The sequence below is a fragment of the Larus michahellis genome, chromosome 4, assembly GCF_964199755.1.
Source record: "Larus michahellis chromosome 4, bLarMic1.1, whole genome shotgun sequence".
In the NCBI taxonomy this organism is placed as follows: Eukaryota; Metazoa; Chordata; class Aves; order Charadriiformes; family Laridae; genus Larus; species Larus michahellis.
In genome coordinates, this window is record NC_133899.1 from 61,848,466 (window position 1) to 61,863,598 (window position 15,133).

General features: G+C 36.5%; 1 protein-coding gene across 4 annotated transcripts in view; it reads left to right on the top strand.

The window, feature by feature from the left end:
• The window catches only part of AKAP6 (A-kinase anchoring protein 6), a 294,212-nt gene that overhangs the window by 240,699 nt on the left and 38,380 nt on the right, over positions 1-15,133 (top strand). For all 4 annotated transcript variants that reach the window (XM_074585119.1, XM_074585118.1, XM_074585120.1 and 1 more), the window contains 2 exons: positions 288-434; positions 3,896-4,120. In XM_074585119.1, the coding sequence (XP_074441220.1) occupies positions 288-434; positions 3,896-4,120 (372 nt within the window). The remainder of the gene's footprint in view (positions 1-287; positions 435-3,895; positions 4,121-15,133) is intronic.

The window sequence follows — 15,133 nt, forward strand, 5'->3', positions numbered from 1 at the left end:
AGAGAGTGTTAGTGACTATTACTGTACGAGTGCATATTGTGAGTGAGCGAATCTTACTATATGTAATCAATTGCTAACTGCCTGCATAGATACGTCACCCAGAAGGCTACGTGCTTGGTACCTAAATCTCTTATGATATGTAAGGAGAAGGTTGTGTGCTTAAAAAAGAAAATTTAAAAAAAAGCACAGTGCGCGTGATCATAACTGGGCACATAGAATTAAAGTTTAATTTCTTATAGAGAAAACTCTTCACAGTAGCTAATGCTATCTATTTCTTTTCATTTTAGAGATACAATGTAGAAATGTCAATCAGGCACCCGAAAAAGATGGAACTGCTTAGTAAGGTTGAAGCTCTGAAGAAAAGTGGTGTTTTACTACCAAATGATCTCCTTGAAAAAGTGGATTCAATTAATGAAAAATGGGAACTGCTTGGGGTATTTGCATTTTTATTACTGTTTGTGGGTTATGTGTACATTTTTGTGTGTTGAAGTACGCTGTCTGTCTGATTTCTAATTTGAGGCACAAATATCTCTCTCTTTCAATTCACCACATACATTTCAAACAAGCTACTCATGCTATTATAAAAACTCCATAGTATTTTCCTCTTCTGTTGATCTTTTTTATTCCATGCTTGTCTCCTGTCTGACTTTAATAATTTTAGTTCTTTAATACATAAAAAATGTAAGTAAAATATGCCATGTATTACGGGTATGCACCAAGTCAACTATAATGCAGTATATCTGATATACACTGACTGTCATGCTTGAGTGAATGTTAATAGAATTTATTCTGAAGGTACATGTTAGAGACATCTACTGTTTAACTATTTACTATACCCTTAAGATGAAAAGTGGGGTTGTCACTGCATATTTCAGGTCACACTGATGGCTCAAAAACAAATATGCAGATTCAGTACAAATCTGAATACCTGAAGCTAAGAATACAGGCGGGATATGTTTCATGCTGCTGTATTCAGCTCACTTTTGACAAAAGCCAAAAAAGTTTCATGTAATTCATTTCACGCTATGATGGGCTGGGTCTCAGCCAAAGAGTCAGATACAAGAATCTGGCAAAAAAAGCAATATAGTGATTCTGTTACCCAGAGACCAGTGATGGCACCGTGCAGGAGACACTATTGTCCTATTGTTGTAAAACAGCTGAGAGAGAGAGAGAGAGGTCAAACTATATATTTTTCCATCCACTTCTCTCCTTAATTGCCTTCACTTCAAATCAAGGGTAAGATAAATTTATAAATTACTTTAAATGATTAATTATAGATGTGTGATATTAGCAATACAGTTACATTGCATAATTTTGCATGCTATTATCTTAGCTTAAAAAACATTTCTAATATATTGCGAGTAAGCTATACATGCAACCTGCCAACAGCATTTTAAATACTGACTTGTGTCACTTCAGCTTGTTTGGTAAAGCAATAGCCGTTTTACAGAGGGTGGGGCTTTTTTAGTTCAGCACAGTAGTTTCTAGTCGCTTGATTCTCTAAATGTGCAAATTGTCAGAAAATGTTGCAAGTTGCCCTATGACTAGCGAGCTTATTATTTTTTAATTTTAATCTGCAGCATCACCACAAGCGTTTTAAAAATATTTGCGTATCAATAAATTTACTAATAAAAATGGGAGTTGCTAACCTATTCTTTTACATCTGATCACGGCAACTTGTATTTTTTAAATAATTTCAACTGGAAGCCTTACTTTCATGACTTTCAATGTATTTAGTCAGGTTAATTCAATGGCACTTTAGAGCTGGTAGGATGTAAAACTATGGGCTAAGTAACTGATCATAATTCTAAAAACCTAGTAAAACTCTTTCTTCAAAAAATGGAAGCCCTCCACTTCTCAGTATATTAAAATCAAAATATACCTCTGGATTAAGTTTTGCCATTAATTTCAGCATTTACAGAAAAATAAAATATAACTATTACAGTTTTCCTGCTAAATGCAATTTCATGAATAATAAGCAGAGTTTGATAGAGTTTTGTTTAATTTAATAAAAACCTCTGCAGAAACTAACGGCACTAGGCATACTGTTTTAATTGGCATGATTACGTTTTAATTGGCATGAAAAAAATTAAAGACAAGGATTTTAACTTCTAACAATGGTAAAATAGAGGGATATGGTTTTTAATATTACTTTCATCTAAGGTGAACAGTGTGGAATGGAAATACATTAGAATGAAATGTCAGTGGTGCGTACAGTTTAATCTGTGAAATTTTGTCCCCTGTGCTGAATATTACTCTGTCTCAATTGCATATTAAACAACCCTATCAAGGCAGGCATTGGCATCTGCTGTGCTGACACAAATTGTGAATTAAATGAAATTGATGTCCTCTGTCGTATATTTATGAAGACGGACCATTCTCTGAAGTATTCTGTTTATGAAGAATTTATGATTGCAAACTGTTCCAGAACAAAAAAGTGGCAATAAATTCTTTTTTGTGACCCTACCCTCCAAGGGCATTGATTTCACCTCCTGCTGCTACTTTTGTTACAGCATAAAAACAATAGCTAGTGCTGGATTCCACTGAGGGTCTTCAAATTATCAATATTTGCACCATGAAAATAGAAGGGTGTTGCCAAGAAAGCATGTTTTTCAGTTATGATCTCCTAAAGACGTTATTTACAGAATGCCACATAGCAGATTAATGTCTGTTGATCTAATTTTATTTGTGTTTTAAAGCTTATTTTCGGAAGCTAACTTCATTGTTATCAATTACATTCCAGTAACTTTCTAAGGCGTGTATTTTCAACAGACAGCCATACTGGGTCACCTAAAACTGTATCTTCATGTTACGACAATTAACCGCTGCTAATTATCAGTTTAAAAGGTTATTGGATGCGATTGTCAGTGTATATTCAGTATTCTACAATCAGTAACACAGATCTAGTGCTTATAATAAGTGTCAGACTGACAGCCTCTTATAGGTCAGATAAAATACTGTCTGGCATAGAAGAAGCAGGCAACAGCCCATCTCCCTTGTGAGGTTAAAGGATTGCCTTTCAAAATACTGAAAAGGAAGGTATCAACTTTCTATCCCTAGCCTCTTCAGAATATTCATTATGCTCACAGCGTCCACTATCAAAATGTTATTCAGTGGTTCTTTTATTAGAAATACTACTTTGAAAAGCTGTAGTAAATTAGTTTCATTAGCGATCAGAGGTGAATGTTTATTCTGGTCCATTATTTTTAAAGTGGATGCTTAACGTGGAGAACTTAAATCCAAATTTAGTTGCCTAAATAATTAGCCTGATGTTCAGGAACATTGAGGCTTTGCAATTTCTAGCTTATTGGCGTCCAAATGAGTCCATCCACTTTTAAAAGCAAATCAGCTGTTTTGTGACCTAACTGCTCCTGTACACAACCGCAGGGCTGCAAGTTTGGAAACTGTGACCTGACAGTTCATACCTCAAAAAATATTTCAGTATTTCAGTGTTTCCCAGAAAACTTAGACGGCACCTTGGCTAACAGTTTATCGAACTCAGTGCTTGTCATATTTTCTGTTGCTGCCTAGAAACCAGTAACTCTCATGGTCATAAATGTCTAAAGCCACGGACAAATTCTGTAGAGTAACTACTTTAAAAAGTTATGTACCATTTTGTCTCCTCTGTCCATAGTTGCTCTTAATAAACATTGATTTATCATGCCTCCAACAAAGTCAGTGACCCAGAGAGAACACCATAAGTGAGAAACAAGGATACAAAAAATGAAATTGATTGAAACAAGGAAACAAAGAATGAAATTGATTGATATTAATAGCAATTATCAAAAAAAACCCCACATCTCTAGTCATCTAACAGATGCTTCTTGTTGCACATTAACCTGTATATGTTTTGATACATGAGACTAATCTATGTTTTCTTTATCTGATGCATTAGAAAACCCTAGGAGAGAAGATCCAAGACACAATGGTAGGGCACAGTGGGTTAGGTCCACGTGACCTGCTCTCGCCTGAAAGCGGCAGCCTGGTAAGGCAGCTGGAGGTCAGGATCAAAGAGCTGAAAGGGTGGCTGAGAGATACAGAGCTTTTCATCTTCAATTCCTGTCTGAGACAAGAAAATGAAGGAACAATGAATGCTGAGAAACAACTGCAATATTTTAAGGTAATAAAAAAAAAAATCATAGTTTTCATAGAAAGACGCCTCTTTATGGTACGATAAAATATTTATCTTATACATAACGTAATGCAATGCATGTACATATGTAATAATATATTCGTATTTTCACCTTCATTTCTGTACTATGTGTTCATTCATGTTGATTTTATTGAATCTTTACAATAATATTTATTCCTTAGACTTATTGCAGAAGAGCGCTTTAGAGGGCTAATCACGCTGCAATTGGAAAGGCAATAGTATTCTTTCATTCTACTTCACTGTAAAGTTGAGTTTTGTGACGAAAAGCTTCACTCTGAATTTCACTCCCTACATCAGTATACTTCATTAATGGGTTGTGTGACCGTCAGTTTTATAGTGTATTTTTCTGCACATAGGAGTCAAGAATAGCCTATTTGAGGTCACGTTTAGAGAGGTACAAATTTAGCATACATGAGAAAATATTCAAGTTGTGGTGAATAGATATGTGGAAAAAGACATATACGCTATGAGATTTGCATTCATCTAGGCCACAGCATAAGCCTAAACCTGAAGATTTATGGAAAGAAGGGAAAGGAATTGTAGTCACAATGCTATATTCAGATGGATAAGCTCCTTCAACTGAAGGCCAGCATTCAGCTTTGCAGCTGACTTAGCGGAGGTCATATGGTTTTTTCCATTCCCCAAAAGTAGTGGGACCATTTGGGAAAGAGGGCTATTAAATTAGCAAACAAACCTGGTAGAATCATGTGATTTTCTTCGGTTCATAGCCATCACTTCTAAATAAACCCTCACCTGAGTCATCGTTACAGGTCACTTTACTCTGCAGGTGATCTTTGACCAAAGAATAAGAAAGGAATGACAAGTAATTGTTGAGCTTTAAAGGTAAAAAGGTTTTTCTCTTCCACTAGTTCATCAGGGTGTCTAGGGCAACAGCACTCTTAAGGTGATGGACGATTTATTAAATACTCACCTCAAAGGGCGTGTTGCAAACACTTCCAAACAAATATTTTTTATATAAGCATTCAAGGAAATAACAACAGAAAAATTACAGTCTTCCCAATTAGTCACTCCTTAACTCTTTCTTTTCCAATAATGAGGATTAGTGAGAAGGTTGTGTCAATGTAGGTAAAGTTGGTGGAGTTTTTTTTAGGTTCCTGAGCGTGTCCATGTGAATGCAATTTTAGGTTTTCTTTTGACATCCATATTGTTTGGGTTTTTTTAATGATTTGTGGTCTTCTGCTAATGGGGAAAAAATCATGCTGATTCTGATTGCTTTATCAGCAAACTTCAAAGCTAGTGGTTATGAAGGACTATTGATAGACCTGCAGAAATTCACAGCAACTGATCCATGTTTTCCACAGGAATTGCTGGATGCTTCTTAGTTCTGTGGAAAATTATAGCATTTAAGTGCATAACTATGGATTTGAAAATCTGATTTCAGACAAACTTGTTTTTAAATATGTATTTTTTAATATATGGCTAAGACTGAACAGAAATACCATAGCAATGTTACTTATGTATCTGGAATGTGCATAAATCTCTCAAATGAAATCTTTTAATATATATATGACATGATGTCATGCCAAGAGCTCTAGAGATGTTAAACAGGAGAGTACCACCCACCATGATGTAACCAAGGTATTTCATTACTTGGTTGATTATCTATTAATTACATAAATAATACATTAATTATTTTCAAAATTGTAGCCATTAGAGTATAAAAAATAATTACCTATCAAATATGGTGAGAGCACATCACTTTGTCATATATATTAAACCATCTTTGTCTCATTAAATCTGAAATCCAGTATAAGTAAGTTTTCCATTCTTCACTGATCTCCTGGGGAAGTGTATAAAAGAGAAAATGGATATAATTAACAATACTGCAACGTATAATACATATATTTGAGAAAGAACATTTTGAACATTTTCAAAAACATTAGCTATGCCACTAGTAGGAAACCTGCTGGGGTTTAGTTTGACTTACTTTCCACTTAACTTAAGAGTTTAACCTTATTACTGCTTTCACTGTGGTAAGTGAATCATTGTTTCTTAATGGAAATTTATTGTGCTGCACCATCCTGATTATACACATAGCCACTGTACACAGAGAAACATTTTTAATAAAACAAACTCAACAATGCCATTGATTTTCATTCCGTAATGTTACTTTTTAAAATTACACTTATGCCTTAGGAAAAACAGTTATTTCATTTTTCAGGTGTTTTCCTTTCATTTTGCAGTTGGAGGATGAATTGAATGTAGAGTTCACGCGCAGTTGGGACCCAAGATGAGAACAATGTGGTGGGAGGAGGGGTTGTTAAATTCAGTAGTAGGAAATTATTTTGACTTCTTTGTTTTCTCTTCTAAAAAATCACGCCATGTTAATTTGAGTGTTCTTCTTATTAAAGAATGAACTACTGCATTACTTTTCTTTTGGGATATTGCTGTGCAGTATTAATACTTAGCATTTCTGTAGTACTATCCAACCAAGGATCTGTACATGCTGTACGAACATTAATGAACTAAGCCTCACTAAACCTTTAAGGTAGGTATTATCATCCCATTTTTAGAAATGAGGAAAACAAAATGCAAGGAGAGTAAGTGACTTTTCCAGGTTTTCACAGAAAGCCAATGGCTGCGTTAGGGTAGAACACAGCTGCGGTGACCGTAATCTTTGGCGCTAACCACAAGGCAGCCCTTCCTTTCTTCCTCTAGGTGACTCCTCAGTATATTCCGTTTTCATATGTGATGAGAAGAGGGTGCTTCCTTGCGTTTACTGCTGTTTCTTGTTTATATTCAAAGTTCAAATCCTGCTCAGTATGTTTGGCTGATTTTTTTTCTATTAGCATATTTAGATATTAGAATTTTTAGAATATTATTAGTTAAGGCCATTACCCTGAACGTGTAAGTTCCTGTGTTTCTTGGGTTTTGTGGAAACTGTGTGGTGTACTTTGGTCAGCCCAGTGATCTACGCGCAACGCAATGTGCAGCCAGTCTGCAGAGCCATATTGTTACTCATTCCACCAGCTTTCAGTGCTCCTGGCTGCCTCAAACATTTTCATATTTAGTTACGAAGGAGAAGCATGAACTTTGCTTCAGTCTATAGTGACACTTGCTGGCCACTCCACAGCAGCATTAAGTCAGCTTCCAAGTGTAGCCAAAGCCGGGCTGCTGTCGAGAAGGGGTAAAGAGTGACCACAGGTTGCACAGCTGTAAAGGGGGAAGCGTGAGTTTCTTTCTCCTGGTTTGTTTCCTTCTGTTGCAACACGAAAAAGCCATGAATCTGGACTAAGGATATCGAGAGATTGACTTAAAATTCGTGAGATTGTCATAACTATGAACATACATTTAGTTTATTTATTCATCCTTTTTATTTCCGTTCTGCCTTTTGAGTCCCTTGAGTTCATGTTTCCTAGCTATTCACTGAAACAATGAGGACTAGAACCAGAAACATACTTTTTAAATTAAATATGAGATTCTCAGGTAAACACATAATTCTAGCAACTGAAAGACCTAATGTCATGAGACTAATAATTGGCACAACTGATTTCCTAACCTAATGATGTACGGCAATTTTGTCGGTCAGGAGAGATTTGGAGCAGGAAAGAATGAGGAGCAATAATAAAAAGAATTCACATTCTTTCATGAAAGTTTTAGTAAATTTCATTTGAGTAAGGTCTAGCCAGAAATTTGTGTGCTTATTGGCTTGTAAGTAGAAGTGTTCTGCCACATTTGCTTTTATGTGTCTGGGACTTCAAAAACCATGCTGTTTTCCCTGCAAAATGTCCTCCAAAAGACAGCAAGGGAGCCTAAATAATTATTCATATATTTCTGTCACTTGCAATAAAACCTACGACTTTAAGTGTTCAATACAGAGAAATGACCCATCAGCATCAAAAAGGTAGTTGTTGCGGCTTTGGCTCACAGACCAGCTTCTCAAGAACAAGCTTAGACTTGCAAGTATCTGTCCATCTAGGAATCTGTTCTCAATCACATACAACTGGGAAAGCTTCTATTGCTTTTGGTAGCAAGATTTATAAAGGATCCAGTTCTCCTTCAGGGAATAGAATTTTCCTGTCCAGAGCAGGGTTTCAGCAGAGGTTTTCTGCTAAATGGTGTTCTTTGGCAACAATGAAGTAGCATTTTATGCAGTATTCTGATCTGGTTTTATTTGAAGCAATATGCAACATGATATATATATATTGTCATACCTGTCCCCTAAATCTGTACTTGGGCCTTTAAAAAAGAGAGACCAGATTTGCAGCAGTACTGAAAGCTTGTGGTTCTCATTGACTTTACTCAGTGTATTCATTAAAGAAATCAGACTACTTATTTATACCAAAAAAATGTTGGAAAAGTTTTCTCATTTAAAATTTCTAAAAGTCAATGGTCTATTGAATTCCATAGCTAGTAGTATTTGTAGCCATTTATGTTTGACTTGTAAACTGTAAATTATCTGATGCTTGTAACTATTTCTAATGAGTAGACTCACTCAGAAGTGTTTTTTCATCTTCCACTAAATTTGTGACTGTGCATAGCAGATGATGCAGTATCACTTAAAAAAAAGAGTATTTCTCAGCACTATCTCTCATTTCTCTAATGCCTGAAGCAACTGAACTTTCTGATTAAACGATATAGGTTCCATTGGTAATTAATAATCAATCTGTTAATCAGTACTTCTTATGATGCTTTTCATTTTAACTAAGTTTGCGTAAGAGTCAGCACTGCATATCTTACAAATAATTCAGTTAAACACAATTCTAGCAAATACAACACAAGTCAGTTTGGGAGCATACAAGATTATGGCCAAACTGAAATCAAAGAAAAGTATTAACTTTGAGTAAGGGTTTGGGGACTCAGAGACTGGAGAAAAGTGCTGGCTGTTCCTACAGGTGCCAGGAATCACTTTTGCTACTGCATTTTGGATCCTTTACAATTTTTGGAATGATGTTCCTGGCAGAGCTGCAATCAAAGAATTACAGAAATTCAATGTGCATGTAAGAACAGTATGCAAAACAGTTCCCAATAGAAGGTCCAAAAGAAGTCAAGCAGGATTTAATCCTTTTTATACCTCTAAGACGATAAAAGAAAGTTGTAATAATTTTAATAAATGTTTCAAAGAGAGTGTGACTTCAGAGCCCTACATCTTTTCACAGATGAAGAAATGTTTACCCAAATTTTGTTTGGATTAACTTTTAACAAACAGAAAGGCATACAGTATTAAATTTTATGAAAAACAGATAGGATTCCAAAGTCAAATGTAGCCTGATGCCACTTACAATGATTTGAAGCAAACTCAGACTGAATTTACATGACCCACCATCCCAAAGCAGCATTTCTGTAGACCACTTAAATGAGAAGCCACTTCTTTATAATAATGCAGCTCTACGTATTTTTTGCCCAAAATGTGGTATTTTGGCCCTAATACAATACATGGTTTTATAGCTCTATTTTAATTTTAATATACTCAAATAGCGATGCTTAATACCATACACACACACACACGGACTCAGTACTCAAATACCTAATATAGTCAAATGTATCTCAAATTTTGATTTAATATACTTATTACTTAAAGAAAGTTCAGTTTGTGTTTCAATGAGCTCTCCCTACTTAAGGCAACACTAATACAATTTATAGCTCCTGTTTAGGACTAAATTTCCCATCTGAAATAGCAGCTTTCATTCCATCTTCCCATTTGGACTGTGAAGGTTGAACTATGAATTTTCTGAGTTCTTTTACATTGTGTCATGGTTTAGCCCCAGCCGGCAACTAGGACCACACAGCCACTCCTTCATACACACACATCCCCCCAAGAAGGGCAGGGAGAAGAGGGAAAAAAGGAGAAGGGAGAAGAAAAAAAAAGCCTTGTGGGCTGAGAGAAAGACAGTTTAATAGAACAATAACAGTAAAGAAAAATAACAATAATAATAGCAGTAATAATAATAATGGCACAGGTTACTCTCACTGCCCAGTGAATTGGCACAGTCCAGAGCAGTGATCACTGATTCCTCCCTCCCGGCCAACCCCGTTTATATACTGCGCATGGCATCTAAGGCACAGAATATTCCTATTGGCCATTCTATTGTTCTGTCTATGCCCCTTCTCAACTTCTATGGGAAGCTGAAAAGAGTCCTTGAAAGTATAAACATCGCTTGGCAACAACTAAACCAATATACATTATTGACATTCTTTCCACAGCAATCACTAGAAAGAAAATTAACTCTTTCCCAGCTGAAAACAGAACACATGGTTACTTCATTTTTAATTAATAAAAATCTCAAAATTAATCATGAACACTATCTGGTTGTCTAAAACCAGTTTCCCCCACAAGTGCTGTCTTTGCTGTGTGAAAGAAAGGGACTCGGAATATCTAGCCTCCAGGGATGGTTGGGTCTGACATGCTGCAGGGTTCCAGAGAGGTTTCAAAAAGTAGCTGCATGCAGTTCTGTTGCAGCAGTGGCAATGGTCTTCTAGACTAAGATTGGTGTGTGGGATGGAGGTTACTGTAGTAACAGGAAGAACGCTGAGTTCAGCAGACCTCAGATACAGCAATACACTGAATCCTTTGGTGGAGGAGAGCATAGTGGCTATTTTTAGGCTACTAATTCATATTTTGCTTCCTTCCTAGCTCTTTTTTTATGTACTGTCCCCTTATTTCTGGTATACTGAGATGATTACCCTGTAGACAGTGTAGCCATATGGTAGAGGTATGTTAAACCAGGCTGCCTTTAGATACCTACAGTGCAGAGGTCTTGTCTGGGCTTCTTTTATAGTAAATGAGGGGAAAAAAGCACTTTTGGGATGCAATTAATCTGTCCTGATTTAGGCATCTGACTACAGAGAAGATGTAGTGTACATCAGAATACCTGCTTCTAAACGACTAGCTCAGGCGTCAAGTTCTCCATTAGCTCAGGTGAATCCCACTCAAGGAATCATCAGGAATGTCTTTAAGACTTGAGAGACTTGAAGATGTTGAAGCAACTGCAGTCCCAGCTCAGAAAGATTTACTGCTAGTATCTGTGAGGTTCTCCCAGACTAACTACAGGCTTATTTCTTTTCCAGGGAAGTTGAGTCTGAATTTCTCTCTCGGCCCTCCTGAGTGTGCAATAGGGTGATTATTTGAACTTGTGCCTCCTGGAGCTGGTGAGAAGGAGGCAAGGGGGCTCTTGTCCCTGTCTTTCTTACTCTACTGCGTTTATTTCTCATGTCATGAGTAGGCTTGTAAGATTTGATGTCTGACTCAAGCTGACTAACACAGAAGACGCTCTGGCTTACAGAGAAAGCTGTCCCAAACTGGACATTACAAAGTAAAACTTGCAATTTCGTTGTGACAAATGGCTTACAGTTCCTTTCCCAAACCTTTCGCATCGATAATATCTGCAGACTTTGGGCTATATTTCTCCTCTCAGTCATGGCCTCTTGAAGAGTCAGATGTGTAGAAGTGAAAATAGCTGACTTGGCTTCTTTTGAGAGAACATTCTCTGTTCCATCACTTATTATTGTCATTATCATTGAAGATATAATGGATTTTCTTCTTTTGACCCACCCAAATGACTCCTTGAAAGTGTCAGTGCTTATTGTCCTGCTATTGCCTTGAAGATCTATTTACTGCAAAACCAGAATCTTTCTCTTCTATTACTATCAACCTGGAAAAGGAAAAGGAAAAGGAAAATGAGAAGAAAGCAAAAGATGACAAAAGAAAAAGAGAAAGAAATCTTTCCCCTAAAAATAAGCCAAGATTGATTTCCACTAATTTACAGTAAGGGTTGGTGCTTTGGTTGGCTTCTAAGCTTTAATTCCTTCGTTAGTGATAACATATAGAAAAACAAGTACAGTGTGGACCGTAAATATAAGAGAGTTAACAAAAATACACTATACTGTCTCCATTAATGTCCACTTTGTACTACCGCATGTGATTATACCATTTATTTGATTGTCTATAACTGCCCCTTTGAAGCTGTAGCATTGCATTTTCAGGTGCAAATCTCTCCGATATTAGTGAATTATTGATTGAATAGTGTTCTCAGGAGCCATTAAATCCTACTAATGAGGTTTTCCTTTAATTGGTGGATCATTGACCTAGTAGACCGTTGCCTAATTTTGGTTTCAGCCCTGGACAGGTTTCCCAAGTTTCATCTTTTCACATAAATTAGTAGATCATAGTTGCAATAGGGGATATTATTATAGACTGTATTAGTACCTTTACTCACACTGAAAATAATTTCATACTGCCAGGAAACCCATTGATTTTAGTAGAATTATTTGCAGGGTAAAGTGTAATTCAGTGTAAGTAAGAATATGAGTGCAAAAAAGAACAGACCTTCAGTATACATCCTGAAGTGTTATTGCAATCCTTATCAGGTATATTATGTATCACAAGTATGAGATGTCAGTCAGAAATGGGATTTGTAGACTGGCAACATATTACTAGAGACAGCAGAGCGGCTTAGATTATACTTGCTGCATAAAGTCAATGGAAAAAAAATAAATAAAGATGTATAGGGATTCCTGTCCGTTGCAGGGCGATTCCCTTGCTGGTCTGTTAGAAAAGTGCTTTATTTCTTCACTTCAGAATAAAACTGAAGGCCTGGCCTCTAATCTGATGGATTTCCTGTGCTTTTCGCTGTCAGCTGATGGTGCAATGTCATTTGTAGTGCACCACCTTTCCCTTTATCATAGTGATGCTAATTTTCATGTTTTGGGCACAATATGAGGAACTTTGTTATGTTCTCCAGTCTAAGCTTTAGTGAAGGACAGAAAGCCTGTTTCGTGCCCTCTTTGCTTTCATCCTATCTAGTCTCTTACCCCAGTCCTTCTGTCCAGGCAATGGAAGAATGGCAGTTGAAGGTGCAATAATATGAGTAACACTGAGCCTCTAAGACCATCATACACAAACAGTCACCTCATCCAGACATTTGGCTTGTGACAACCCGTAGTTTTTTGACTGCTGTTCACAGGTCATCTTGACCACATCACCTGCTTCTTTCCTCACCTCTATTCCTAGCCTTCTGATAGCCCCGGGGCCAAGCTGTGCATGTCAAAGTCATGTCTGCCTAATTTGTACAAGAGGCAAGTTAATGTTAATTTAAAATTTAATATATTTATGCAAACACTTGCCTAAAACTTATTTATACAAGCAAGATACTGATGTAGGCTAGCCTACTTCAGGTATGAGTGAGCCTACCTCATCGCAGTGCTGCCTGGCTTTGGTTGATTCTGCTACAAGTAACTTCTCCTGTTGGAGACTTTTAGTTTTGTCTTGAGCTGAAGCCAAAAATATTTGTATATTTATGATTAAGATATGGTAAAAGAATGAAAATAATGTTTTTATGTTTTAAAGCTATATCCATTCTGAGGATGCGTTGCTTTTTTGAAATAAGACGAGCAACACCATTTCTAGAAAAGCCTACTTGCTATCCTTGTTCATACACAGATACACATGAAAGCACCATAATATATTTTCCTCTGTTTACCCCGGAGCAGCTCAAGCTGTACATTTTTGAATCCAAGCTAAATTTGCTTCACTGACACAAGAAAAAAGCCAAAGGAAATCTCTTTTTCCTTACTCATTAGATGTGTTTATTCTCCTTTTCCTATCACCCTGACTATCCTGAAGTCTCTAGAAGATTAATCTAATTTATTATATGTTCACTGTTTTCCCATAAAAAGGTAACACCAATGTACTGCAGGATGTTTTTTTCCTGTAATTCAGAACGGGGTAGATTCTCACTGCATTTTGGAATATACCTGGCCCATTGCACCAGGACAGCAAAAATGCATATCTACCATCTGCGAGGGAACTAGATTACAAAAGGGAGTAAGTACAGTATTAACATCTGAACCTCAGCCTGAGTGTTACAGGTATTGATGTACATCCATGCAGTGAAGTTTTGACTTTTTAGTCTCTTATATAGTTCTGAGGCAGTATACAAAGTTTTAACAGCTTTAACTGTGCATTAAAGGTGGCTGAAATTCTGATACCTAACAGTTTTTAGGCAGTTGGAAGGGGTTTCTTGGCATCTACTGTGTGATGTATGTTGAGAAACAGATTGATTTCTTTTAAGCTGTAATTGTAAGTGAATTCCAACAACCGGAAGTAAAGTTGATCCTAACTTATGCCTCACTTGATTTTGTGGCGTTTCCACCTGTACCTTAAGTCATTTAATCTCTTGACTTTCCACACGCATTCATTTGAAACTCTGCCCAGCGTGGTGATCTAGCAAAAATTTCAAGTTTATAATGTCCACTAAAGGCATATGAATTTTTGGGTAGTGTGGTTCAGGATTCATCACAAAAGCAAAATCTACCTGTCTGATGCTTTCCTTAATTTTAGCATTTTTGGGGTCAAAAAAGAAACCCAAGCAAATTGTGCCACTTCTTACAATATTTCTTTGGTGGAACTGTTTCTCTGGAAAGAGAACTTCCCAAATTGAATGAAAAGAGGGCACGAACCGAAGGCATTTATAAACACAAACAGTGCCAGACTAGAAAAATGACTCCTCCTGCCATCATGTCTGGCTCCTCTGTCTGGATGACTTGGCTTATCCCCTGGAACCAAGTTAACCCCAACTTTGCAGTGTGTAATAAATAGCTCTAAAATATTTCAGTGTGAAAATGAATCTAATTAATCCCCTGTATGAAACACGAGAAAAATAAGGGTTGGAAAAGCTATGTTGTATTTCAGTAGCGAAGATGCATTTACACCCAACGCTGGTTTTCTTTTATTTTCAAAAGTTACCTTCCTGTAATTGCACCCTAGTTTAGAGCTAAGATAGGAGCATCTTAACAATAATGGGCACTTTTTTAACAGATTATTGCCAAAAGTGCATTCTTTATTCCAGGGAGACACTGTAATAGATACCAGCGCTTTAGTAATGATACAAGCAATCTGTAAGCTATTATAGTTTCTTTTATAGTAACTTAATCTTCATATTGTTTTATATGTCTGGAATTTTAATGGTGTTTTTAATTTATGAAGAGAAGTGTATTACATGTTACTAGTTGCATGGGAAT